General features: G+C 41.4%; 1 protein-coding gene and 1 pseudogene across 1 annotated transcript in view; one reads left to right on the forward strand and one right to left on the reverse strand.

Annotated features, from left to right (window-relative positions):
- Positions 1-3,039: 3,039 nt before the first annotated feature.
- Positions 3,040-14,656, reverse strand: LOC117528215 (annotated as a pseudogene).
- A 2,354-nt stretch (positions 14,657-17,010) lies between these two features.
- mfsd11 (major facilitator superfamily domain containing 11) overlaps positions 17,011-26,338 on the forward strand; it is a 39,352-nt gene continuing 30,024 nt past the window's right edge. Inside the window, exons 1-3 of the mRNA XM_034190825.1 lie at positions 17,011-17,212; positions 22,181-22,341; positions 23,879-23,934. Of these exons, the coding sequence (XP_034046716.1) occupies positions 22,234-22,341; positions 23,879-23,934 (164 nt within the window). The 5' untranslated portion in view covers positions 17,011-17,212; positions 22,181-22,233. The remainder of the gene's footprint in view (positions 17,213-22,180; positions 22,342-23,878; positions 23,935-26,338) is intronic.

Here is a 26,338-nt window from a genome sequence, read left to right on the forward strand (position 1 = left end):
ATTTGTTGGTGAGGAAATGTTTGCTGACCATCACAGATTATGCTGTGATCTTTGTGGAATCAATGGATGCCCTCATTACAGCACTTGAAAAGCTAATTGAAGAGTCTGTCAGGGTTTGTGGTTGTCCGGGATCAGGACTAAGAGCCAGGCTTTTACTGACGCCTGAACTCAGCCATCATCAAGTGTGTCTGTATGTGGTAAAAGCGTTGAACTTGTGGAGACATTCAGTTGTCTCTGCAGTAGCATCCTCTGTCTTTGAGATCGAGAGGTGCCTGGGATGAGCTTATCAAGTCATGAGGTTGCTGGATCGGGTGTTTGGCGATGCCGATATGTTTTCAGCAAAACAAAAGTCCAAGTCTTTAAGGGACTGATGCGTCCTGTCTTACGCTATGGTTGTGACACTGGAAGCCAGCCAGTGACCGAAGGTGATGTCTGGTGTCTTTGGTGCCGTGTCTCTTTGGAGGATCCTTGGATACCACTGGAATGACTTTGTGTCAAATGAAGAGTTACTTAGGTAGAGTCAGATGAGGAGTATCAGTGGAACTGTGAGAGAACTTTTCACTCTGTCCCTCCGCATAAGTCCAGCTACCCAAGTTTGTTTTCAGCATTTTAAGATGGGAGGGTTGTGGACATGGTAAAGCTGCCTGTCGTCTGTCACCCACAGCATGGCCATCATCTACGGGGTTTTCTCTGCATCCAACCTGATTTCCCCCTCAGTGGTGACGGTCATAGGTCCACAGCTGTCAATGTAAAAGCCTGATGTTTCCATAGCCAGACAACCGGCCCGGCTATGAACTGGGCCGGGTACTGGCCTGTATGTTGGAGTGGGAATTTCCACTCCTAAACGACCAATTGGAGAGTAGCGCTCGCGCACATCATAAGTGAGGCTGACGTCAGCGTCTCGACCGCCAACCAATCACAGGAGAGGAGAGAGAGACCAGTATCTGGCCCAATTCAGGGCCGGTTGTCGAGCTGTTTCCTGCAAGACTGAATGTACAGCTGACAAATGTTATAACTGTGACAAACCCTCGTGTGATGGAACAAGATCATGACAAATTCTTCTCCACATAAAGCCAAATTAAAAGACTGTAGATTCACTAATCAAACATATAACAAGGAAATTAAAACTGTAGTAAAACACGAAAAATCAAAATCCATAAAACAGATCAAGGCATGGAAGACAAAAAAAAAATAACCTTTTACAAGACAAAACTTGCTTGTGTGGGATCCAGTCTTGGACTTGGAGCTCCTAAGTCTTCCCCTGAAACTGTCAAAAACAAGCAGCTGTTAGAAGGCTAATATATACACTCAAATAAAAACAGCTTAGCACACCATGAAATACGGTCCTGGACTGCTAATGACATCTCTGTAAATAACTAAACATTTGTCTTATTAAAACTGGAGTCAATCCTTAAATGATTCTTGATAGGATTCAAATAAATTTCAGCTGTGGGACTTTAACAGCCCGCACAGCGAGCACATCCAAGCGCTTCACTTTTTAATATTGGATATTTAAAGTACTCATTTTTCACATGGACCTACCATATATATTTGATTATGGTTTTATCATATTGATGTCTGAATGTGCCCATTTTACAATTATGTGACATTTATTATAAGAGGTTTTTTTATAACTACATTTTACATTCTTAGGCCCCGTGTCCACGTAGTGCTTTCTTCCAGACACCACTATTTTTTTCTATGGCTTTAAATGAGAACAGAGTGTATGCAACTGTTTTTTTTTTTTTTTGGTGTGTGTGTGTGGTCACTTTGAGTGCCTTCAAGTTTAAAGTCCCTGAATTTGCCCAGAAAGTGGCTGCAGTACATTTTCACGTAAATGGGAGGTTTATTTTTACTGATCTGTCACAACAGAGGCAAAAAAAAAAGCCACTACTCATCTGTGACAGCAGATTGGACAAACACTTGATTCTTGAAGTACATCATAGCCTAGTCAGTGGCAGCTGACTAGGCAACTGAAAACACTGACAACAGCTGGGATGAAGCATTTGTGTTCTCGCTCTCATCACTTTTTTTAAAAAATACTATTCGGTACTTTAACGTTTCCCATAATGCCCCTGGCAGCCCCCTGCGCTTCCCAGAATGCACCACGGTGCTAGCAAAGTTCCAGCGTCTCACAGCAAACAATGACTAATGAGGATGTGAATTCCAGCGAATTCACGGACGATTATGATGGCACACTGTCCCAAGTTGAGAGGGTTATCAAGAGGAGGTGTTGCGCCTGTGATGAACTTATGCCGTGCCCCAGTGTTGTCGTCTAGTACACACTTCACGACGTTTTACATTGTGCCCTAAACTGGAACTCTGCTGAAACTGATCTCTTGTGTGAGTCACGGACCACGAAATGGAGCGAGATCACAACTGCGAAACACCGAATGGACACAGGGCCTTAGTTTCTGCATTTTGAAAGCATTTCTCTGGTGTGATGCTTTCTGAATTCTATACATTTTTTATCTTAGTTTGATCTGGAAGACGATCCATTAATTCAAGCAATCAAACCTTTGAGGAAAGAAAAGTAAGTAACCTATTGTTGCTCGACTTTTGTGACTAAACAAGATCTTTGTTAACTTTAGCACAGTTGTAACTACACTAAGTTCGTTACAAGGGTATTGGATGGGGGTTAAAGTTGGACAACAGAAGTGTAGCTCGACAAATGTTCATGCAGGCCACTCCCCCCAATCTTTCATCTAACAAAAGCCTAAATAAATCAAGTTCAAATTCTGATTCCCGATGACTATTTGATTCATAATGAATTGGTTGCTGTAGCCCTACGTGGTGTAAGCGTACAGATTAACAGACGTTAAATTGAAACTGACACAGGAGGAGCATTGAACAAACCTCAATTCCCCTCAAGCACCTTCACCCCCCCGGCTCAGGACAGAACCTGGTCGTACAATTTATGTCCAATGGCGGGTACACACAGCCGTACCTCAAACCACACCCCAACACTGCCTGCCTCCAGCGTGCTGCATAGACACTCTCAGCCGGCAGCGGTTTGGCAGCTCAGCACACACCTACTAACTGCTCACAATGCCTCAGCTCAAACGGCACTTTAACAAACAGGAAGCTGCAGCTTGGGAAGGAAAGAATTCCAGATTTGGTTTATCATCAGAGCTGTTCCTAAAAAAAAACGTTGCTTCGTATTCAGCCCACCCAAAATCCCTCAAAGGGGTAAGAAAATACAGTCTTATTACTTGTAACTGAACAATAATTGCTGATTCCACTTACAACTTACCAACCTGTAAATAGAAATAAAAAAGAAAAGTCTAGAACATAAAACTGCAAAAACATGGGAATACACAGACTGGTGAAAGTTAAACTTTAATTTGTATTCTGGCAAGAAATCATGTCCCACCCACTGAGGTTAAAATTCACAAGAAAACATAAAAAGCTACAAACCTCACTCACCTGTTCCTGGGCTTATCATCACGGGGACTCCCCTCCGTTTTCTGCTGATGATTTGGGCAGACTCTTAGATCTCGACCTGGATCCTCCTTTAGAAGAGGGCGTGCGGCTTCTGGACCGAGACTTGGACCTGGACCTAGATCTGGAACGAGAATCTGACTTGGCCTTGGTCTTCTTCCTCCTGGGAGAGTGGGATCTGGACCTGGAGTAGGATCTGGACCTGGACCTGCTGTGGCGATCTCTGCTCCGTGAACGAGAGCGGCTCCTGCTGCGAGATCTGCGTCTCCGGCGCCTCGGGCTGGGGGAATAGCTGGGTAGATTCAGTGGGTACAGTTTTCATCTGCTTTTACTAATATTAAGAAAACAGCTGTCACCAGATCTCACAGCTAACTCTGATACCTCTGCCGGGTCTCCAGCTAACGCAGACACTCAAAGCCATTTAAAGCGACTCCTCACAATCATCCATTCACACCGATGTCAGCATGCCGCCACGCAAGGCGCTGAACTGCCAAGCAGGAGCAGCTTGGCCATTACGGTCAAGGGGATTTTCCTGTCTGACAAAACTGAACCGAGGTCCTTCTGGTGGCACACAGTTTTTTGGGAAGCATGGCATTTGAATTTTTGTCAATATGCAGATATTTTCAACCTCAAACATGGGTCGGGGGTGTTCCCTTCTCATTTAAGAGCACTAAGTCTCTCTTGCACTATAACTGACCTACATCAACTATTTAAAAAATGAATCAGTATAAGTGAAAATAACTCATTTTGCAGTAGTTTATTTTGTTCACTGGATACAAAACTCAAAATACAGTCATTATCTGTATATTAATAGACTTACTTCACATTGATAAATTTTTACAAAAATGTTATCCCACCTTTTAAATCATATACAAGTTTATAAAATGACAGTAACTAATTATAAAGTATGTATCATTACACAAACGTTCAAGCTAATATGAACAATTTAACATTTTTTTCCTTATTGTAACTTTAAGGGTGCAAGTCCCTTCAAATCTGGCAAAACTGAAAATTTTAAATTTTTTGTTGGGCCAGATGAAGTGTTCCACCCCAATCTTGACACACAACCAGGGCTGTACAGTGTGAGCGTTTTGCTCGCATATTGCGCCTAAAATTTGATTGTGCAAGGAAAAAAAATAAAACAGGCGCACGTGTGCGAGAATGTATTTCAACCCTTTCATTCGCATTTGCTCCTAAAATAAATACAGTGGTCCCTCGCTATAACGCGGTTCACCTTTCGCGGCCTCGCTGTTTCGCGGATTTTTTAGTTCAATTTTGCATGCTTTTTTTTTTTTTTTTTTTTTTTTTTTTTTTACAGTGCATTGTGTTCCACGGCCTCAAGCAGCCGGTCGCGACACCGCAAAGGGAGAGCATGCGCATTGTGTTCTGCGTGTCTGTTTATAAAAATCTTCTCACCCAGAAGAAAAAAAGAGCGCCAACAACTACCCATAACTGTGTTCTACACTTGGAAAAAGACACCTGCAGTGAGGGTGAGTCAGTGGAAAAAGACGTGACAGCGCAGCGGGCCAGGACGAAGAGGCGCAATCAGAGGAACTGTGAAATACTGGTCAGTCACTATTAATAATTTCTTATGTGTCCAACCTATCGTTGATCGTTAAAATTAAATTCGTTAGTTCTAAAAGCCATCATAATTATTTATAGGAAAACGTTCTATTTTTATTTCTCAACAAATGTTTGGGCCTGAAAACAGGTTGGTCTTTTTTTCTACTCAGGTTTGAACTTTGAGTGTTTACACAGAGAGAAAAGTGAGAAAATGTTCATGCCTGATTGAGAAAAGTGTATAAAGTGTGTAGTGAGGGGTTTTACAGCTTTAAAACGTCTATAATAATTGTAAAAAAATAACGTTGGCCACTTCGCGGATTTGCCTATAGCGGGCTATTTTTAGAACGTAACTCCCGCGATAAACGAGGGACCACTGTATATCCCATAGAGAAAACCATTCCATCTGTACAAATGGACAAGAGTCTACAAGAGTCTAGTTGAATGTAGCTAAGCGTAGCAGGCGACCTGAGTATAAAAAGTGGGACTGGGATGTTATGTGTGTGTGAGGGTTTAAAAAACACAAGAAATACAAAGCAAAAAGTAATGAAATGGACAAAAGCAATGATGTAAATAACGATAGAAAAGGAAGTAAAAAACAATGAAATAAATACAATAGAATCATATAAAATGTGCATGTGTGTGGAAAAGGTACACTCTGTACAGTATGTGTCTTTGCGTTAATAATAAAATTGTATCAAGAAATTTCACAGTGCTCCTAAATTTTTTCATTTAGGAGCACCTGTGCTCCTAGTGAAAAAGCTAAGCGTACAGCCCTGACAACTTGTATTACACAGGGCTGTGAAATGAAAAGTGCGAAATCCAAGGAAAATTTGCAGGGGGTCTGGGGGTGTAACAGCTCCCCAGGAGGGGGTCTAGGGCCCTGTGGGGCCCCAGAATTAAATTTTTATCTAATGATACTTTTTCAGCATCTCCTGGAAGAACAAATCTCAAAATTAGTGGATGGTAAATGATCTTTCAAAGTAAATGATCCTCTATTCAACCTTTTATTTGACCCGTCAATGGTGATGTTGAAACAACAGATTATGACATGGAAGTAGGACCTGGAATGATTTTCCTTTTAATTGTAAACCAAATTATGCATTAACTCAGAACAATTAAACTACATGAAATTTATGAAGACTGAAAAGACTGTTACAGCATTTCAAAAACCACAGCCAAAGCTTAGAGAATATTTGGAAAATCATGGTAAAATATCAATAACATACCTTATAATAAAAAGTCACATATTCTTGTGTAAATTCATGCAGCCTAAATCCATTCAAAGCCACAATGTTTTTTACAATGAAAGTAAGTCTAGATTCGTGAAAAAAGTCACAATCTTTTCTAAAATCCTGTTTGAACAGCAGAATATTTATTTTCCAGGGAGAAAAATTCTTACAGTGTTTCCTGATGACACAGTTCACTTTTCCCGTTTCATTTATCTTTCAGGTGTGTTGATGAAGCAGCGACGATTCCACGGATTCTTGTCCTTATAAGACTTTTTCAAACAGTCTTTCTCGCCATCTTCTCTCTGTGCGACGTTGCTCCGTGACACAGACATGCTGCACAAATCTTTTAAAAACTTGAAAGCTCTAAAAGTTTGGGATGTCCACATGCCAAGTTTAGCTTAAGCGGCACACAGGGGCCACAGAGCGTCGCTGCAGCAACCAACCAGTCCTGCTTTATGACAACTGTCGTTAACAGCTACACTTTGAGTGGCATTTTTCCCTCTGCGAATCTCCACGGATCCGAGGAAACTGATTTGTATCTGTAACACACACACATCAGTGTCCGCGGACTTATAAAACTTACACGATGTCGTAAAAAAGAGAACGCTTTGCAATAAGCATTTTAAAAACTCAGTGATGTTCACGATTAAAGAACACCAACACCCCCCCCCCCCCCCCCCCCCCCACCCCCCCCCCCCCCCCACCCACACACACACACACACACACACACACAATGAAATCCGCGGAATCCCGCGGATCTGCTGAGTTTTCACAGCCCTGATTACACTACCAGCCTTTAATCCAAAACATACATTGTGTTCAGAAAAGTACAAAGGAAATGACAATTCAAAGAAGTCAAAAATAATATTTTTCAGTGTCAATTCAGATTGATCAATAGGAGTATTTATGGCACATTAATGCATCAACTTGTTCAACCCTCACTCGAGTTTTCGAGTTTTGGCAGAAGCTTTGGAGCTATTGATCATCTTTGTTTTCAAATTCTTGGCCACCTTAAAATCCTTATAAATGTGTTTTTACTTCAAGATTAATTTCTGATTACTGTACATTTTTAAAGGTAAACTTAAGAAAAAGAAGATATTATTATTAGGAAATATTTGCTGTTCATCTGTACATTAAAGCCACAACTTGAGATGATTTCCTGAATAACAAGGAATTTTAAAAAAAAGGCACAAAAAGTAATGTGTACATTAAACAAAATGAAATAAACAGCGCTGTGCTATTTTTTTTATTTTTATTTTTTAAACTAAGTTATTTAAGGCTGAGACTTTTCTTGCGGTTATGGCAGTAACAATTAACCGGTGTAGCTTTATTTGGTAAAATAAAAATAGGGAGAACAATTTATGAATATAAAACATTTACTCAGCTCAGCAGGTGAAAGCTAACTTTAGCTGATAAACTTCAGCAAAGCATTATCATTTTCAATCAGAAATTTTTTTGCGTTGCTCAAACTCATTAAGCTTGTGGATTTGACTCACAGACTGAGAGTAAAGGTGCACTGACATGAGAATGACAGACTTGCGCAATAGCATGACCTGTGTCGTGACGAACCGTTCTTTGTTCTACTAGCTGCCATGTGCTCTGTGCTGGACGCTGCATATATAAAACAATTATTTTGTGGCAGATTAATCATTTTTTTCTGCAAACAGCTCTAATCACTTCCTGAATCACAGAGGAGGCTGCAGCTGGAGCAGTTTGCGCGCCTAACAAGCTACAGAAAGCATTTTGAGCCATCTAAAAAGATAATTATGTCTTGTTTACATTGTCATGGCTTGATAAAACAGTTGCGTGTTCTTTCCTTCTTGTCTGAAGCTGTTAAAGTATGTTTATAACAGATTTAACGTCTTGTTACAATCCTTCAGATGAGCTGCGCTCTGATGCGATCCGCTGACGTCACCACCTGCTCTGTTCACTTCTTTACTCCACCTGACGAGCTGCACGTCGTGTTGGAGATTAGACTGCGCCACATAGCACGACATTTGTGTGAGAAAGACTTTTGAACATTTCAAAATTCTCTGTGCGCAAGAGCACGCACAGGCAACCATCTGGCGTCCTGTCTGCACCCGTTAAAGATGAGTTTACTCTACAGTACAACACAGGTCGTGATGTATCATGAACCAAAAGCATGCTCATGTCGGTGCACCTTTAGAGTTAAACTCTCCTCAGAGCAGCTGCAAGCATCACCCATTAACTCCACTTAACATTAGTGGAGCAGATAGGCAGAATATTTGACTTTGACGATAAACCCATGAAATTTGACACACAGAGCATACCAACAAATCATTTCTGACTATAGGGGCATCTCAGAGGTGGCCATTTTCCATTCAGGTAGTTAAATAATTGTAAAACCATTACAATATGTAATATTGGTGACATTATACATGTTTTTGAACTGTGACTAATGACAGTACAGCACAGTACCCTACTTTTCAATGTTTCATTAATTGCTATTTACAAGAATTATCCAGTAGAGGGAGCTCTAAAAATAGACTGAACTGCTGAAGCTTTTAGTCATCCACTGTTCTCTGCAGTAAGACTAGTTGGCGCAGATTTGATTGCTGCAAATTTGATTGTGAATTGTTCTGTAATTTATGTAGCATGGCCCAAGCAGAGGGTCACCACTTTGAGTCTGGTCTGCTTGAGGTTTCTTCCTCAGAGGGACTTTTTCCCCTTACCACTGTTGCTCTGGGGGTTAGTAAGGTTAGTCCTTACTTGTGTGAAGCGCCTCGAGGCAACTCTGTTGTGATTTGGCGCTATATAAATGAAAATAAATTGAAAACTGAAATTGCAAGAAACGTTCGAGCAGGTTTTCTCAATACTAAAAAAGTGAACGTAAAAGTTTTTAATTAAATGCATTTATACAAGCACTATGTTTATTAATCCTCTTATTAAGCAAGCTAGCATTTATGAAGGGGCTGTGAGTACATAGGCACCATATTTCAAACTGATCTGAAAATGTTATTTCATTGGTCAAAATATCTGTATTCAGTTGGTTTGGGTCCGATGCTGATCTAAATTTTTGGGACTAATCTGAATGTACATTTGTATGCTTTCAGCTTACCTTGACTGGCCTGATGCAGCTAACTGTACTCTTCCATATTACCGTGCTGACAGCTGACAAACCTTCCTGGTGGTTTCAGCTGATGCTAGAGCTAGAAGACACTGTTCTTTATGTAGCATAGTGAATTGTGAGACAACGACCAAACTAATCAAGTTAGTGGACCCTACTGAGTCTGCAGGACTCGAATTAGTACGTGCATGTGCTAGTTTGTGCATATGCTACCCTGTAACATGATAGCTAAGCAGAGGGCTCGAAATAGTATGTGCTAGTTTGTGCATGTATTATTCGAGCAGTGCAGAATTTTATACTCCACTAGCACTATTTCCAGTGTGTTGTCTTCATCTTCCCTGCGTTTTATGACTCACACACACAGAGCAAGTTGCTGTGCTCCATTTGTTGCGGCGCACGCAGGTGAAAAAAAAAAAACATAACACTGGCTGCCGCTGCGGTTCCTTACAGAACCCGGGAGAGGGAGAGGTCACTTAAAGTGATATTTTTCTGGCCATGATAATTTGTGCACACGTTTCCTTTAATTGAGCCCACGAATCATTAAAACGTGCTCTCAAATTAATAAAATGCGCGCATTTTCCTGGCCGTGATAATTCGTGCGCACGTTTTCCTTTAATTGAGCCCTCGAATTAATAAACATGCGCACGTTTTCCTTTCGTTCAAAATTAACTCCATATGTCCTAAATTGTCATCCTCAACGGAGAGACGCTTCGCCCTCAGCATCCTTTTTCATGGCATCAATGTGCAAACGTGAAAACATGATGGTGCAAACGATGGGCAGCTGGAGTTCCCTGTATGTCCTTGTGTGCCCAAACCATGATATATCCTGACCAGATCCATTTCTAATGGGGAAATGTATCACACTGTCTGCTGGTTTGTTGACTAATAGTCAACATTTATGTGTCAAGACAATATTGAATAATTGAGTGCACGTTTTACAAATTGTGGCCACGTTTAAGTAGATCGTGCCCCTGTTTTACTCAAACAATACTTAAAACGTGCGCACATTCTCTCCACATGCAAAACATTTTGCGATGACACTTCCAGGGCTCCCTAGTTCCTCGCTCTCTCTCCCCTCAAACTCTGTCATAATTGTGTTATAAACCAGTCACCATTTGTTTTATTGTACATCTGTGTAGTTAATAAATAAAATAATCTTCATGGATGATTCGCTCACGCATGCACATAAAAAAAAAAAAAAAAAAAAGAGAAAAACTGTCTGCTGCTGCTGCTCTCCCCTCAAACTCTCCCCAGAGAGGAAGGGTCTGACACATCAGAGGAGGAGTTTTAAGGTTGATATAAGTGGGGGGGGTGGGGTGTCCAGGGAACGGAGCCAGAAGCTGAAAGGCAAAAATAAATAAGTAAAAAAAAAGGCAGGGAAGCTGAGAGGAAAAAAAAAAAAAAAAAAAAAGAAATATAGTGAAAAGGGGGAGGTCTGGGGTTTTAGCCATGCTCATGCGCCAGCGAAGCATTTAAAAGTCTGAAGGACATAAATGACATGGTGAGATGCTGAAGAGAGTCACTCGTCACGTTCATGACATATATATACTGCGAGCTTTGCGCTGCTGTGCAGCGCTTTGCCAGTAATATTTATATGTCACTCTATGAAGCTCGCTCTATGGTAGATGAAGGCACAAAACAATCCTTAAATGGCAAAAAAAAAAAAAAAAAAAAAAATCTGCCCAATGGGGGGAAAAAAAAAAAAAAAAAAAAAATCCCACAAACCGGACATTTTCATAAAAAGCCACAAACCAACGGTAGACGAAGCCGCAAACAAGAAATGACATGGTGAGATGCTGAAGAGCTTCGCTCGTTCATGTCCGTGACATATACATATTACAAAGTGCCATGCAGCAGCATGAAGCTCGTTCTATGGTAGACGGAGGGACAAACTGGAAATGGCAAAAATTCAGCCCTAGTGGAGAAAAAGCCACAAACCGGCGGACAACATTGCCGTAAAAAGTCACAAACCAATGGTAGACAAACATAGACAACATATAAAGAGGGGTAGATGCTGAAGCGCAAGAAATGTGGCCACCATCTTGGACGAACATAGACATTATAAAGATGAGTAGACGCTGCACTGGTTGCTGAGGCGCAAGAAATGCAGGCTGCCAACTTGGAGCAGTCACTGCAGTGAATCTATCACAAGGCACAGTGTAGGTTTGATTTTATAATCTTATTTTCTTTTTAATCTTTATAACGTGTTTCAATACTTTTGGAGGGGACTGTATCCTAAGCTTATGAGTGCAAAATGAGTGTGGCATCATTACTGTTTTGTTTCAGAATGTTTAATTTTCACTGTTGCTGCACCTTGAGTGAAATCATAGTCATATCGTATATCATATTGATATGACAATATTGCCATAGGATAATTTGGCCATATTGCAGGCAAAGAAAGAAAAATGCTTAAAAAGGCAGGGAGTCTTGGGGGGGGGGGGGGGGGGGGGGGGGTCTGAAAGGCAAAAAAACAAAAAAAAAAATGTTTAAAAAGGCAGGGGCAGAGCTCCCCCAGAAACTGAAAGGTTTTAGCTATGCTCATGCTCCATCGAAGCATTTACAAAAAAGAAAAGTCTGTCAGACCTAAATGGTGAGATGCTGAAGAGATTTGCTTGTCATGTCCGCGACATACATATTACAAGCAAAGCACCGGGAAGCTCGCTCTATGGTAGACAAAGTCACAAATCGGAAATGGTAAAAAAAATCTGCCAGGACAACATTGTCGTAAAAACCCACCATCCAGAAATGACATGGCGAGATGCTGGACTACCTAGAAAGCAAAATCTTGGGTATAATTCAAATAAGCAAAAAAAAACAAGATACAGACCTTTCTAGCTATTTTGTTGGAGCAGCAAGACAAGCTGCACATACAAGCAACAAGTAGCTCATCTTGTCGAGACAACCGTTCGTTTTCGACCACTGCATACTCGCCACCAAGCGCTGATACCCCATTTTCCAAAGGCAAAGGCTATTCGCCCAACCGTGGGCAGATAAGTCATACAATGAACATTACACGCCCAACCGTTAGGCAAATAAACATCTTACCTTATTCACCCAACCGTGATTGTGTATTTAACACGTTGTGCATCCAAACTACGTTTTTTACTCCACTTTTTAAAGGCTCTACTGCGATGTGAAAAGCAGCGCATGTTTGACACATTTAACAGTGCCGTCTTTAATTACTGCGAAAATGGATGAAAGCACACAAATTCTTAAGTAATTTTGAATAAAGCCTGTTAATGACAACAAAACAGTTTTTATGAACAAAATGCTGCTTGTTGCCTGTAAGATGGTGTTAGTTTGACCCAGTTCCCTGAGGGTGATAAGCCAAACAGAACCGCTTTAGATCACAGCCCTTCCGTGGACTGTGAACCCTTTCGCAGCCGGCGAGAAAATAGCATGCTCATTGTTCGGTTGTGGTTGGGTGTATATGCTCACGTATTTACTTTATTGAACCAATGGTTTGGGCGTATCTGGTTGTAAGCTCTGACGTAAAGCATCACATAATAAATCTGTTTCCGGGTCCAAAGACCTGCAAGTTTACAATTAAAGTTATGTCTGTATGATGCTTTAAGGATCTACAGTTTAAGTTTAGTTTGTGTTACAGTGTGCGCAAACATCCCTCCCGCTGTTCTCCGCCTCCACCTCTTAACTGTATTCGTCTGTTTCTAAGGTAAGAACAATTAAAGTGTTTTCCCCCCCTTTTACTATATATATTTTATTATGCACAGGTAAAATATACATGTTGTTAATAAAAAAATATTACAATACTCAGGACGTTAAGTGCAAACTTCACTTTCCCCGACGACATGAACAGGAAGCGATTGCAGCAACTTCATTGAAAATAACAGAGAACGACCTGAGCTTCTGGCATTTTTACATAAAACAAACGCAATAATGTCTAAAAACCCCAGTTAATATATCCAGGAGAGTTTACCGCACAATACAATGAGTTTTATGTTGCTATGTTAATACTGTTGTCCGTGTGCAATGGTTTAAGTGAGCCTGATCGTCTCCAGTGCAGTTCCAATGTTAATGACCAGCGCACTTTTTTGTTTGGAGCTGGTGTCATATACAATTCTTTTCCCCGCCACACAATTCTTTCTGCCTCACTTAGGAAAACAGCGGCTTGGAACTGAGGTTGGATGAATGGATGATGAAAGACGCAAAACACCTTCACAATTTACGCTGGTATTTTGATGAATTTCTGAGGAATGAGTACGAAATGTATTGATTGGAAACATTTTTAGATACTAACCGTTCTCCAAGAAAAATTTCTTGGACTGGTATCTCAGTATCCGCCTGGACGACCTCTGAAATACCCCTGTGGGTATTGTTCGTTCGTAATATTTCTGCAACGGCAGTCATCTGCTCACTAAACCTTGCATTTTTGTTGAGTCCATGATTAACCAGTGTTAACGATTAAAACAGATCGAGTTACTTCTGCCCTGGTACCAGTTGACAGGTAGATGCAGACGACAACGAACAAATAGATCTACGAGCGTGTAACATTCCACGCTGTTTTGTAAGCAAGGCGAAAAGAATTGTACCTGACACCTTAAGTTGAAAATCACATGATGCGTTACATCACACTTAACAACCGTATAGCCACTCCGTTTTCAGAACGGTTTGTGCCGACACTACACACTCACATGAGCGCTAGTCTCACCGGATGCCTGAAGAGCTTCGCTGCTCATGTCCGCGACATATACCATATTCTAAAATCCATCAACTTTTCTTTTTTTTTGCCACATAACCTACACCAAGCACCAACATGGCGCTCCCGAGTATTTCCAAGTGTCATAAACCTGTTATTTTTTGTTTTTACTTTATTTTTATTTCAAAAAAGCTTCGTACCTTCTGCTTCGGGCGTCCGTAGCCGCTGTATCTGCGAGGCGGGCCGCCCCTCCGTCCTCCTCCGTAGTGGGAGTCTGGTGTCTTCCGTACCGGGCCATTTGGACTCGGAGCTCGCGGCCGTCCAGCAGCGCGCCGTCCATGGCGTCCATCGCGTCCTTCGGCGTCTCGCTTGTCGAAAAAAGCGCACAAAAGCGAAGCCCCGACTCTCCTTGGTGTAGCGGTCTCGGGGAATGTAGGACGTCCCCTACACGGCCGTACTTCTCGAAGACGCGTCTGAGCGTTTCGGGGGCCGTTCGGTAGGTCAGGTTGTCCACTTTGAGGGACGTCATGCCGTCGACATCGGGCGGAGGCCTTCCGTAACTCATGGTCCTCAATCGACCTTGCAAGCTTTGAGGAAAAAGTAAACCAACAGTCACTCGACGGAAGACGTAGAGTAGCGTTATATTAAAAAACCTCCCGGTGTTTGTGATTGAAATTGTCTGACCTTTTTAAACAATAAACCCGTTCAGCTGAGGATTAGCAGTTAGCCTAGCTTCTTCCAGGCGCGAAGTGTTACTCCGTCGTCTTCTTCTTCTTCTTCTTCTGCGGCGTTTAACGGCAGCCGGCGTCCTTATTGTTGCATTGCTGCCACCTACTGCATCAGTCCGTTATAGCAGTAATAAATCCTCTCGATCGATCGATCTCGATCCTCTTTCAAGTATTTAAAAGCCAACACTTCCCCTCTCACTTGACCATATGGCCTAAATAGTCAAATACCTAATACAGAAATTTCTTTCAGGATTATCTTCTAAATTCCGAGAGAAGCTCTTGCCTTTCTCTGGAATATTTATTACAATACATGAGAACATGCTGCACTGTCTGTGGATATTCCGCCAAACATAATCCATCCTGATGCTTTACTCTCTCTCTCTCTCTCTCTCTCTCTCTCTCTCTCTCTCTCTCTCTCTCTCTCTCTCTCTCTCTCTATATATATATATATATATACACACACACACACACACACACACACGTGACATCGGTGTGTTTGTGTGAATGGGTGAATGTGAGGCACAGCTGTAAAGCCCTAAAGCCCTTTGATCATCTGATGCAGATGGAAAACCGCTATATAAATGCAGTCCATTTATATACAGCAAGGAGCAGCGTCTTCGTGTGATGGTGCAGCGTACTGTGATGGACTGTGCCACTGTAAACAGATGGTGAGTGTGTGTGGCAGAGGCAAGCTGGTGTGCTGTGCTGTATATGGTAGTTAAAGCCTGACTCCCCCGACAGCTGAAAGGACTCTCTGGACACTCAGACCAGAGCCCAGGTTTCAGCCGACTGGTCGGGGCGTCAATCTCCCATCATGTCCACAGGCGGCTTTTGGTACGGGTGAACTGGGAAGTCGCCCAAGGTGGCATTTATGGGGGGCGGCTACGTGGGCACAAGCACTTAAAAAAAAAAATTATCTGCTCCACAAAATGGTTTTCTTGTGACTGTGTGTGGAATTGACAAACTGCTGCCCCCTGCAGTTACACAGGCGCCCTTGCTTGCCGGGAAGGACAGAACATAGAAGCAGGTTGTGGGCTTAAGTCAGTTACATCTCGACTTTCTTCCAAATAATGCACATCTCATTCATAATATTATAAATACAGGGCTATATGTCCTGCACGTTTGTCTGAATTGTGTGAAATGGCAAATAAAAATAGGTGGTATATCTCCTACCTAATGCCTGCTGCACACAGAAAGGATTCAGCTGTGCCTCCAGCTACAAGCGGCAGAGGACGCAGCCGAATCCTCTCCATGTGCAGCAGGCAACCGGGACTGGCGCTCTCCTCCCCGGGTCGTCTGCTCTGCTGTGACTCCGTCCACTTAGGACACAGCACAGAACCTGAATTCTGCACCACATTTTTCTGCGGATCATCCAGGGAACGAGGCAAGCAGTTTATGAAATAAAAGACATTTGACAGCAGACAGACAGGGTGTAAGAACGGGTTTGAATCTCAGCAGAGAGGACAAAAAAGTTTGCAGAAAGGACAGTCTGCCTATTTGTAAAGATGGCTTAGAACTTATGCTGTGTTCACATTACTAGCTGAAGTGACTGAATCTGACCCTTTTTTGTGTGGCTGCAAGAGTGTGTGTTTTTACAATAATTTTCCAGCAGCTGGCAACTTTTTTTGTTGTCATGTACACTGAAGAAACAACAACAACAACAACAACAACAACAACAATAATAATAATAATAATAATAATGGCATTGAAAATAAGGCTTAACTTCATAATTTATTTAATGGAAGAAAGAATCATTTGATTTCGTTGGCATGGAAATGATAGTAACATTTCACTTTAGATTTTCCTTTGACCCACAGATAAAGACAAAAGTTGTGGGGGTTTTTTGGGGGAGGGGGTGCTTGGAGGGGGTCTCGCCCAAGCAGTAATTCAGTGTAGAACCGCCACTGAATGCCGAAGGTCGTGTGTTTGTGTCCCGATCGGGGAACGAGTGAGAAAAGTTAACACAATATAGGTCAGGATGTGAATTACATTGCAGTTTCCTACAGTGCCTGATTTAAAAACAAACAAAAAAATCTATCTCCAAAATTTAATCAGCATTTTTTTAACCGCAGATTACCTTTATACCAAGTTTGAATCCACTTTTTGTGTTTTAGAGATTTTCTACAATCAGACAGAAGAATGTGGATGAAAACATCCCCTTGGCGGAGGTAAAAATATAAATCACCATTGTCTTACACTCGTCCAGGGTACATTTCTGCCGAGATGAACAAAATAAAGAGTTCGATGATTTTATTGTGAAAGGCCTCGTACTTCCTGTCATGAGTCGGTGGCGGTCAGCTGACTCACTCACATGACAGCCGGAACAGACGCTGAGCTCCTCACAATCCTTTTTTTAACGCTGGTTTCAAACGTCCTTTTCTTTTTGTTTTACGTTTTTCTAATATGCAGCTGCATGGAGTACATGAACACAGGACAAGGTCAGAGATATTTGTTTTTAAAATGAGCTCTTGAGTCGGTGTTTTGTGCGGAGCTGCTACGTTTTTTGGTGAGTTGTTTTCTGGTTTTCTTACTTGTATTAAAAAAAGAAACAACTAGGTAGAACGTTTCTCTCAATTAAAGTTAGAACATTACTGACTGTTGAACAAAAACAACGTTATACGGCATATATCGTCAGTAAAAGTTTTAATTTTCATTTCCGTAACAGAGTGAGTGAGTCCGGAACATTTCCGTAAAGGTAGTGGATAGTTTGCCGCGTCCGGAAAACTATCCACTACCTTCCATAAATAAGTTTGTAAAACTTATTTATGTTGAGTTCTGAAGTGCTGGGTTCTGATAGATATGAGTAAGGACCAGCGGACCTCCTGTTTTGTGTCACACTGTCATCTTTTAATAAGCATCATTAGTCATTGCAGTGTCCAGGTGGCCACTAGAGGTCGCTAGAGGTATGGAGCTAAATCCAGGCCAAAAGTTTTGTAATCTGAAAATAAAAAAAGATTGAAAAAATACATTTTGAAACTGAAAATTCATTGTTTGTTCTTCAATTTTATAATCATTTAAAAAGTATTATTAAAATAAGAGTGTAAGATACGAGGGCTGTCAATAAAGTATAGGTCCTTTTTATTTTTTTCAAAAACTATATGGATTTCATTCATATGTTTTTACGTCAGACATGCTTGAACCCTCGTGCGCATGCGTGAGTTTTTCCACGCCTGTCGGTGACGTCATTCGCCTGTGAGCACTCCTTGTGGGAGGAGTCGTCCAGCCCCTCGTCGGAATTCCTTTGTCTGAGAAGTTGCTGAGAGACTGGCGCGTTGTTTGATCAAAAATTTTTTTAAACCTGTGAGACACATCAAAGTGGACACGGTTTGAAAAATTAAGCTGGTTTTCAGTGAAAAGTTTAACGGCTGATGAGAGATTTTGAGGTGATACTGTTGCTTTAAGGACTTCCTACGGTGCGAGACGTCGCTCAGCGCTCTCAGGCGCCGTCGTCAGCCTGTTTCAAGCTGAAAACCTCCACATTTCAGGCTCTATTGATCCAGGACGTCGTGAGAGAACAGAGAAGTTTCAGAAGAAGTCGGTTTCAGCATTTTATCCGGATATTCCACTGTTAAAGGAGATTTTTTTAATGAAAGACGTGCGGACGGGTCCGCGCGTCGGGACGCAGCCGACGCGGTGCGGCGGCACAGGAAAAACACCTCCGTGTTGATAACCATTTGTAAAATCCAGGTGGCTTTTGATGGCTTTCGGTGGAGTGAGTGTATGAGAAATTGTTTAACAGCAGGACATGTTCCAACTTGTCCTTAAGGCTTCCAACGGAGGTGTTTTTCCTGTGGCAGAGCGTCGCGGCGGCTGCGAGCCGACGCGCGGACCCGTCCGCACGTCTTTCATTAAAAAAATCTCCTTTAACAGTGGAATATCCGGATAAAATGCTGAAACCGACTTCTTCTGAAACTTCTCTGTTCTCTCACGACGTCCTGGATCAATAGAGCCTGAAATGTGGAGGTTTTCAGCTTGAAACAGGCTGACGACGGCGCCTGAGAGCGCTGAGCGACGTCTCGCACTGTGGGAAGTCCTTAAAGCAACAGTATCACCTCAAAATCTCTCATCAGCCGTTAAACTTTTCACTGAAAACCAGCTTAATTTTTCGAACCGTGTCCACTTCGATGTGTCTCACAGGTTTAGAAAAAATTTTGATCAAACAACGCGCCAGTCTCTCAGCAACTTCTCAGACAAAGGAATTCCGACGAGGGGCTGGACGACTCCTCCCACAAGGAGTGTTCACAGGCGAATGACGTCACCGACAGGCGTGGAAAAACTCACGCATGCGCACGAGGGTTCAAGCATGTCTGACGTAAAAACATATGAATGAAATCCATATAGTTTTTGAAAAAAATAAAAAGGACCTATACTTTGACAGACCTTGTATATATTTTTCAGTGTAAATAAATTTTTGATTCAGCTGTGGAATTATTTTGATCAAATAATTTATTTTCATTTATATTTCTTTTTTCACCTTCAGATATTTTTTTTCACTTTCAGTTCTTATTTTTTCAGTTTCAAACTTTTGGCCCCGTTCTGGCGTGGGAGGGCGTGGCTTCGATTGAGAGGGGCGTGGAATTGTGAGTGACAGGAGAGCAATCAGTCCTCACATGATGTTGCTTTCAGGAAACGTGGGTACTTTGATAGATAATGACTCTGCTCCCGTCTCCATCATTTATTTACTACGCGGCTGGCGCGTGAAAGAAAATAGAGAGAATGAAAGCTTATTATGAGGCTTTAAACCCTCAAGATAAAGCTGTTTATTGTGATTGATGTGTAGCAGTTGGTTCAGTGGATCTGTATGTTGTACCGGATAGTGAATTTAATGACGATGTAACAAAGTGGCCGGCAGTTTCACAGTGTAACCAAGCAGACCGCCGGTAAATCCAAATCCCAAGCCGGAAGAGCGCTCCAGCTACCGGCGGTGTGAAGAAGCCTCACCGTTACAGGCCCGGCACTGAGGCGCTGAGAGAGATCTGCCGCTACCAGAAATCCACCAAGCTGCTGATCCACAAGCTGCCGACCAGGTCAGCCTCACCGTCCTCCAGCAGAGCATCACAGCGGAGCTCTGAAAGCCGAGGTCGGTCTTGAAGTCCTGAGCGATTTCTCTCACCAGGTGCTGGAAGGACAGCTTGTGGATCAGCAGCTCGGTGGATTTCTGGTAGCGGCGGAGTGCCACAGTGCCGGGCCTGTAACGCCGAGGCTTCTTCACACTTATTTTTATTTTAATAATAACAATAATAATAACAATAATTAACTTTTTAAATTATTATAAAATTCAAGAACAAACATTGAATTTTGAGTTTCAAAATTTATTTTTTCAGTCTTTTTTTATTTTCAGATTACAAAACTTTTGGCCTGGATTTAGCTCCATATAGAGGTCACTGTTGCGAGCTAGGGCTGTCATGATTAGAAATTTAGTGCAACATTTTTATTTTCATATTCATTTTACATACAGTCCCAACTTTTTCTGATTTGTGGTTGTTTCTGTTGTATTTCTGAAATTGTTTCTCCTCATCAGTCACATTTTGTGCTTAAACACTACATTAAGCTCAAGATTGAACAAATAAATACCTTTGGAAAATAACAGCTGTTAAATTTCAGAGTTCTCACCTGCTTTTTGTGATCTGTGCGTCTGAACATCACCACAGCTTCTCCACGTTCATTCATATATTCTCATTTTTTAAATATGTTTTTAAAGATATTTGGCCGTTTATTTCATCTCATGATCTGATAAAATCAGTATACGACGCGCACATGGTGTGAACAGGTTGGTAACGGCAGAATCACACCGGTAGAGAAGTAAAGGCAGCTCCACATTTTGGTTTTGTTTTTTTTAACATATTCACTTGGGTTAAAATCCTCTCTCTGCTCCGCGCTCGCTACCTCACGTGCACTGATGGTTCTCAGACTGTAACGTGTCGCGCCTCCATTCAGGAATCTCCCTCCCCCCCCCCCTCCCTCGCAGTCTGCAGCCTGTTGACTCCGTGCGCGCGCACACACACGCACACACACCCACACACACCCACACACCGACAGCTCCTTCGGTGAACTCCGCATTTTAGACAAATTTGAAGAAGACGGCCACTGTTTTAATTGGCCGTCTTATCCAAACGGCAGGACGGATCGCTCCTCAGCCTCCATGTTATTGTCCTGCCTTAAGAGGAGAGCGAAACAGAGTGAGCGTGGCTGCTGCACAATGACGTCAGATTCTGAGTCGTTTTATGCGTTGTGGGATAAAATAAATAATTCACGGTAATCGTGAATCTGAAAAATAATCGCGATTGGTAAATATTGTAATAATTGTGACTGCCCTATTGCGAGCTAGTTGTTGGTATTAGGAATAGTGACGCTTCTTCAAAGATTAATTGAATATTTTTATTTAGGATATCTTGACAAACTGCATTGTACAGTCACCATGAATAGGCACGTACAGCGAGGTCCTGAAATGACCACGTTTTAACAGCGGCAGGAGGAAGGTAGAGCATCCTGAGTAAAGTTAGGCACACACAGGGAGAACATACGCTTCATGCAGAAAAGAACTGGGAATTGGTGGAATCAGTTTTACTGTGGGACCCAAACAAGTTCGATGGCATGACTGAGACGTCCTTAAGATTTACACATCCAAATGTTCATCTCACAAGTAAAAAGTCTTCAATCTAGATCTGCCTGGTATATCTCCTTTAAAATCGCCAAAAGGTCCCTACAAAAAGCACAACAGTGGATGTGCTGCAAAGACGAGCGGTTGAAGAGGACACGGTTCAGTACAAACTCTTCGTAATCCAGGGAGGCGATTCAAATTTAAATCATGCTGAAGAACATGGGGAGGATGAGTGCGTTATCATTTACCTTCTGCAGCAAATAACTGAGGCCTTTCCAGAGGTAGCTGATAGGTGCGTCTCCATCCAGAGATGGATGTGGTATCTGTTCCAGAAACCCTCCTGTCCTGTGCACCGGCAACATTTCCTGTATATTTGTTTTGTGAATTGTTTTGCGGATCCGGATAGATCCGCACTGAACACTATCCGGATAGAAAGTAAAATCCAGCTCAAGTCAGGCTGCCCACTCCAGTCTGTACGTGTTCTGAGAAGGAATGTTTTTGGACTGTGTTCCCGACCTTATTCTGAATCTTTAATCTGTGTGAATCTTTGGTTCATATTGTCTGCAATAAAATAGAAGTCAAAGTAAATGCAAGAATCACTTTTTGAGTGAAGTTTTGCCAGATATTTTGTGGTGATGCCCTCAAAACTGTCTTACGGTTATGGCAAGATAATTTTAATTCCATTTAATTTCAGGTAAATTTATTGCACTTCATTTACACTTGGAGGAAAAAAGTTAATTAATACAAAAATTCATCTACTATGCATATGAAGAAAATAAGATATTTGTGTCTTTTCAAAATAGACACGTCATGCTGCTTTTAGAACAAGCAATCTAAATTTTCCGGTTTGCACTTCTGCCTTTGTGTTGACAGATGAGGTGTTGAATCCTGGGAAGTTTTGTCGTTTCTCTTCAGGCATTTCTGAAATGCACTGCAACATGAGTCCAGAGAGGAAGAAGCTCTTGAACATTGTGATCCTTGGCTTCAGCTTCATGTTCATGTTCACCGCTTTCCAGACGTGTGGAAATATAGAGGTATGTTGGAATCATCGCTGTGTTCTCATTGGTTTGCCTCATCAAAGCAGAAGAAAGAAATTGAAGCTTCAAGACATTAAACCTTTGATAATGAGACACACACGCGCGGTGGAGTCCAGTTAAACCTAAAAATGTCACATAACTCAAATGAACGTAACTCAAACAGATGTCCTCAAAAACGGAGTCACTGTGCATGAAGAACACTGAGGGAAGCCACTGAAGACACATGTGACATTTCTGCAGGCGCCACTGACGTCGGTGGCTGTGATCGGCGACACTGAGCTCGTAACTGTGTGTGAGAGAGGTTTTCCTGTTCAGACAAATACTGTCTGTTTTAAAATTATGAACCTCTGCTTGTGGTTTGAGAAATATGAGCCGAGCCTTCATATTGTTGAGTTTTCATACAGTCTGAAATGTGACAGGATTTGGCTCTTAAAATCCACCTGAACACTGTTCCTCAAAACCTGGAGACTTTCAGATCTTTGTGGTTGGACCTCCCACAGACCTTCCTCACTGTGTTTCGATCTTTCGTCATTACATATCTTTCTGGTCCTGTCTACTCAGCCACAATAAGCAAATAAATACAAACATTCTTACACTTTGTTTAAAATATGTGTAATACAGTAGTGTAACCTAGTATGATGATGTCACCACAGAAGGGAATTCATTGTGTCTCAAGTCAGCTGGGACAAAATTCTAAATTATTTCTGGATGAGGTAAATTTTCCTCATAATGGGGATATAAGATTGTGAAACCTATTTATTAGTTAAAGTATAAAATGCTAGTGTTAGTGTCGTGGCACCATAAAGATGTGTCAAAATAAATACATAAATAAAAACAATGTTAAATGGAAAGACATAATTCATTTATTGTGTGAAGTAAAAAACGTATATAAAAGGACACTTCATTAGCCATACAAGAAGTATCATAGTATAACTCATAAATATCACAGTATGACATTAAAAATCATCAGTCGCTGTAAAAATCAAACACAAAAAAATCACCTTTTTTTTTTTTTTTTAAGTAATAACAGTTGGAGACTAATGGGCACCGCTCATAAACATAAACCACCACAGATCGTGTTGGGAGGAACCTCGGATAAAATCTGGACACATTTCACACAAAAGGTTTTTAGAATATCTACTGAACAGGTGAGACGACAATCACACAGGTTTACTGTGTCAGTTATCAATATTAACTAAGACTGGACATTAGCCATGACTACAAAAAAAAAAAAAAGACAGACGGAGTAGTCGCATGACGGCAGCCGTCCTCTGTCGGGTGACACAGATAATTAGTAAGACTTTTCCCACTGATGAACCTAATTCTTACGTGGTACAGAAGATTCCTGATAACTAATTACGGCAGATGAAATGAAGCTACGGTTCGCCTGTCTGCTCCTTTAGCTGTATTTAATTGCGCTCGTGTCCTGGTGGCATATTTGGTTTTTTTTTTGTGCTGTTTAAGTCTAGCTATCATAAGTAGTTTTCTGTTTTTAATTCCAGCAATACCGACTCAGTTTTCTTCCTTTTTACAGCAAACTGTTATAAAGAGCTTCAATCATACTGAATTCCATGGGAGCGGCTACACAAGGTACTATCACAGCCACATGTACTGTGTTAAACACGTCTCCTGTTGACAGTTTCTGGCACCTGATTGTGTACAATTTTTTTTCCTCCAAAAAACAAACAAAAAAAACAATCAGCATGAAAATGTTTGTCATCTGTGGTAATAGTGGTATTGTAGAACATAGTGACCAACAGTGATGCCGGTAACGCATTACTTAGTAATGCGTTACTCTAATCTGACCACTTTTTTTAGTAACGAGTAATCTAACGCGTTAATCTTTCCAAATCAGTAATCAGATTAAAGTTACTTCTCCATGTCACTGTGCGTTACTATTATTTTTCATTGTGGGTCGATAACAGCATTAAACTTGGTCCGTGGGCAGGAGGTCGGGGTTCGACTGAACTGCCCACTTTAAGCGAGCTGTGAGCTTTTCATCCGCGGTTTTTTTGCAGCTGCTCGACTCGTCCTCACCTCTTAAAGCGCGGTGATCAGCACACCTGCACTGAGCTTTACAAAGAGATTTTTATACTTTTTTTCCTCCTTTATTTAGAATTCTGAGTTGAGCTGCTCTGTATCTGGTCGTTAAAAACAGCTGATCCTCCGCGACGCGTCAACAACTAACACTATTTTCCACTCAAATGCACCTAAACTCTCTTTCTGAGGACCACATGATGTGAAAACGCAATAAAACTTTCTTACCTGTAAATCTGGTCCTGTTTTCTGCATAAATAAATGTTATCCATTCTTTGTGCTCAAACGCCAAAGCAGGGGCGAATCTAGATGGAATGGGGGCGTGGGGCAAGGATGTGCCCCCCCCCCCACAACACCCCTAGATTAAAGGTGCAATTTTGAAGCCGTTTTTTACTACAACTAATATTGCTTAAAATAATAATAATTTCGACAAGTAAAATGTTTAGAGAGAATTTAAATGTTAGAATTTAATAGTTACCTTTATAAACAATGTAGGCTCAAAATTGCAAGTTTTACTGTTACAGTGCTGTCAACAGTTAAATATGAGGTCAAGAAAGACGTCTTTATTTTACTTTTTATAAAACAAGTATTTATTTTCATTGAAGTCAAGCAAGGGTGACTGTAAAGTGAGTTTTGGCAAAACAGGTATCATTGTCATGTTGAGGTGGCAGAGGGTTGTTGTCGGCAGCTGGGAAAAGTAACTAAAAAAGTAACTAGTAATCTAACTTAGTTACTTTTACAATTGAGTAATCAGTAAAGTAACTAAGTTACTTTTTCAAAGTAACTGTGGCAACACTGGTGACCAAATAGTGAAAATTTTGAATATGTTCAAAAACATTTGTGTTGTGTAGAGTGCACGCAGTAGCGTGGTGAGTAACAGTAGCTCCTGTGTCACGGGGCTGTGTTCAGTGTCCACAGTAACCTGGTACATAACACACTGACACACAACTTTAGAGTGCTGTTGTGGACAGTCATGCTTCGTTTCTTCAATTTTGGAATTAGGTCATCAAATATTGGCCAAAAATGGGAAAAAATGTGCATTACTTTATTATTAGTGGTGGTGGTGGTTGGTTGGTTGTTTTAAATTCCAGTAAACAAGGTCTGTACAACTGTCAGCCAGAACATTCTGTGCATTTCCATACTGAACACTTACCCAGCATTGATGCAAATCTGCTTCCCCTGTTTCCTGAAAATCACATTTTAGGTGAACAGTTTTAGGGAGGGAAGTTTCCTTTTAAGACTTCAGCATTGAGTAAAGACTTGAGGAAAGTTTCAGGATTTACTAAGCTGGCACGTGATGTCTGAAGACTGAAGATCATGCATTAGAAATGATGTTACTACACTGAGGGCGAGCGATCTGATCACACCACAGAGTAATGCTAACAGTTACAGTTTTTTTTTTTTTTTATTTTCAAATAGTTAAATACATTCTGTAATTCAAGAATGATTAGTAGATACTATAGAAGTTAAATTTTCCATCGACTCTCAGGTTCAGTGCCTACATGGACATGTAGGCATTGAACCCCATAATTTTTTATGTAATTATTGTATGGCCTTGCCTTACAATATAAAGCACCTTGGGGCAACTGTTTGTTGTGATTTGGAGCTATATAAATAAAATTGATTGAAATTGATTGATGGACTGGGTGTTGTGTAGAGTTGTGGAAATCGGCGGCTTATGTGCATTTGTTGGTGAGGAAATGTTTGCTGACCATCACAGATTATGCTGTGATCTTTGTGGAATCAATGGATGCCCTCATTACAGCACTTGAAAAGCTAATTGAAGAGTCTGTCAGGGTTTGTGGTTGTCCGGGATCAGGACTAAGAGCCAGGCTTTTACTGACGCCCTGAACTCAGCCATCATCAAGTGTGTCTGTATGTGGTAAAAGCGTTGAACTTGTGGAGACATTCAGTTGTCTCTGCAGTAGCATCCTCTGTCTTTGAGATCGAGAGGTGC

Source organism: Thalassophryne amazonica, chromosome 16, assembly GCF_902500255.1.
Source record: "Thalassophryne amazonica chromosome 16, fThaAma1.1, whole genome shotgun sequence".
NCBI classification, from domain to species: Eukaryota; Metazoa; Chordata; class Actinopteri; order Batrachoidiformes; family Batrachoididae; genus Thalassophryne; species Thalassophryne amazonica.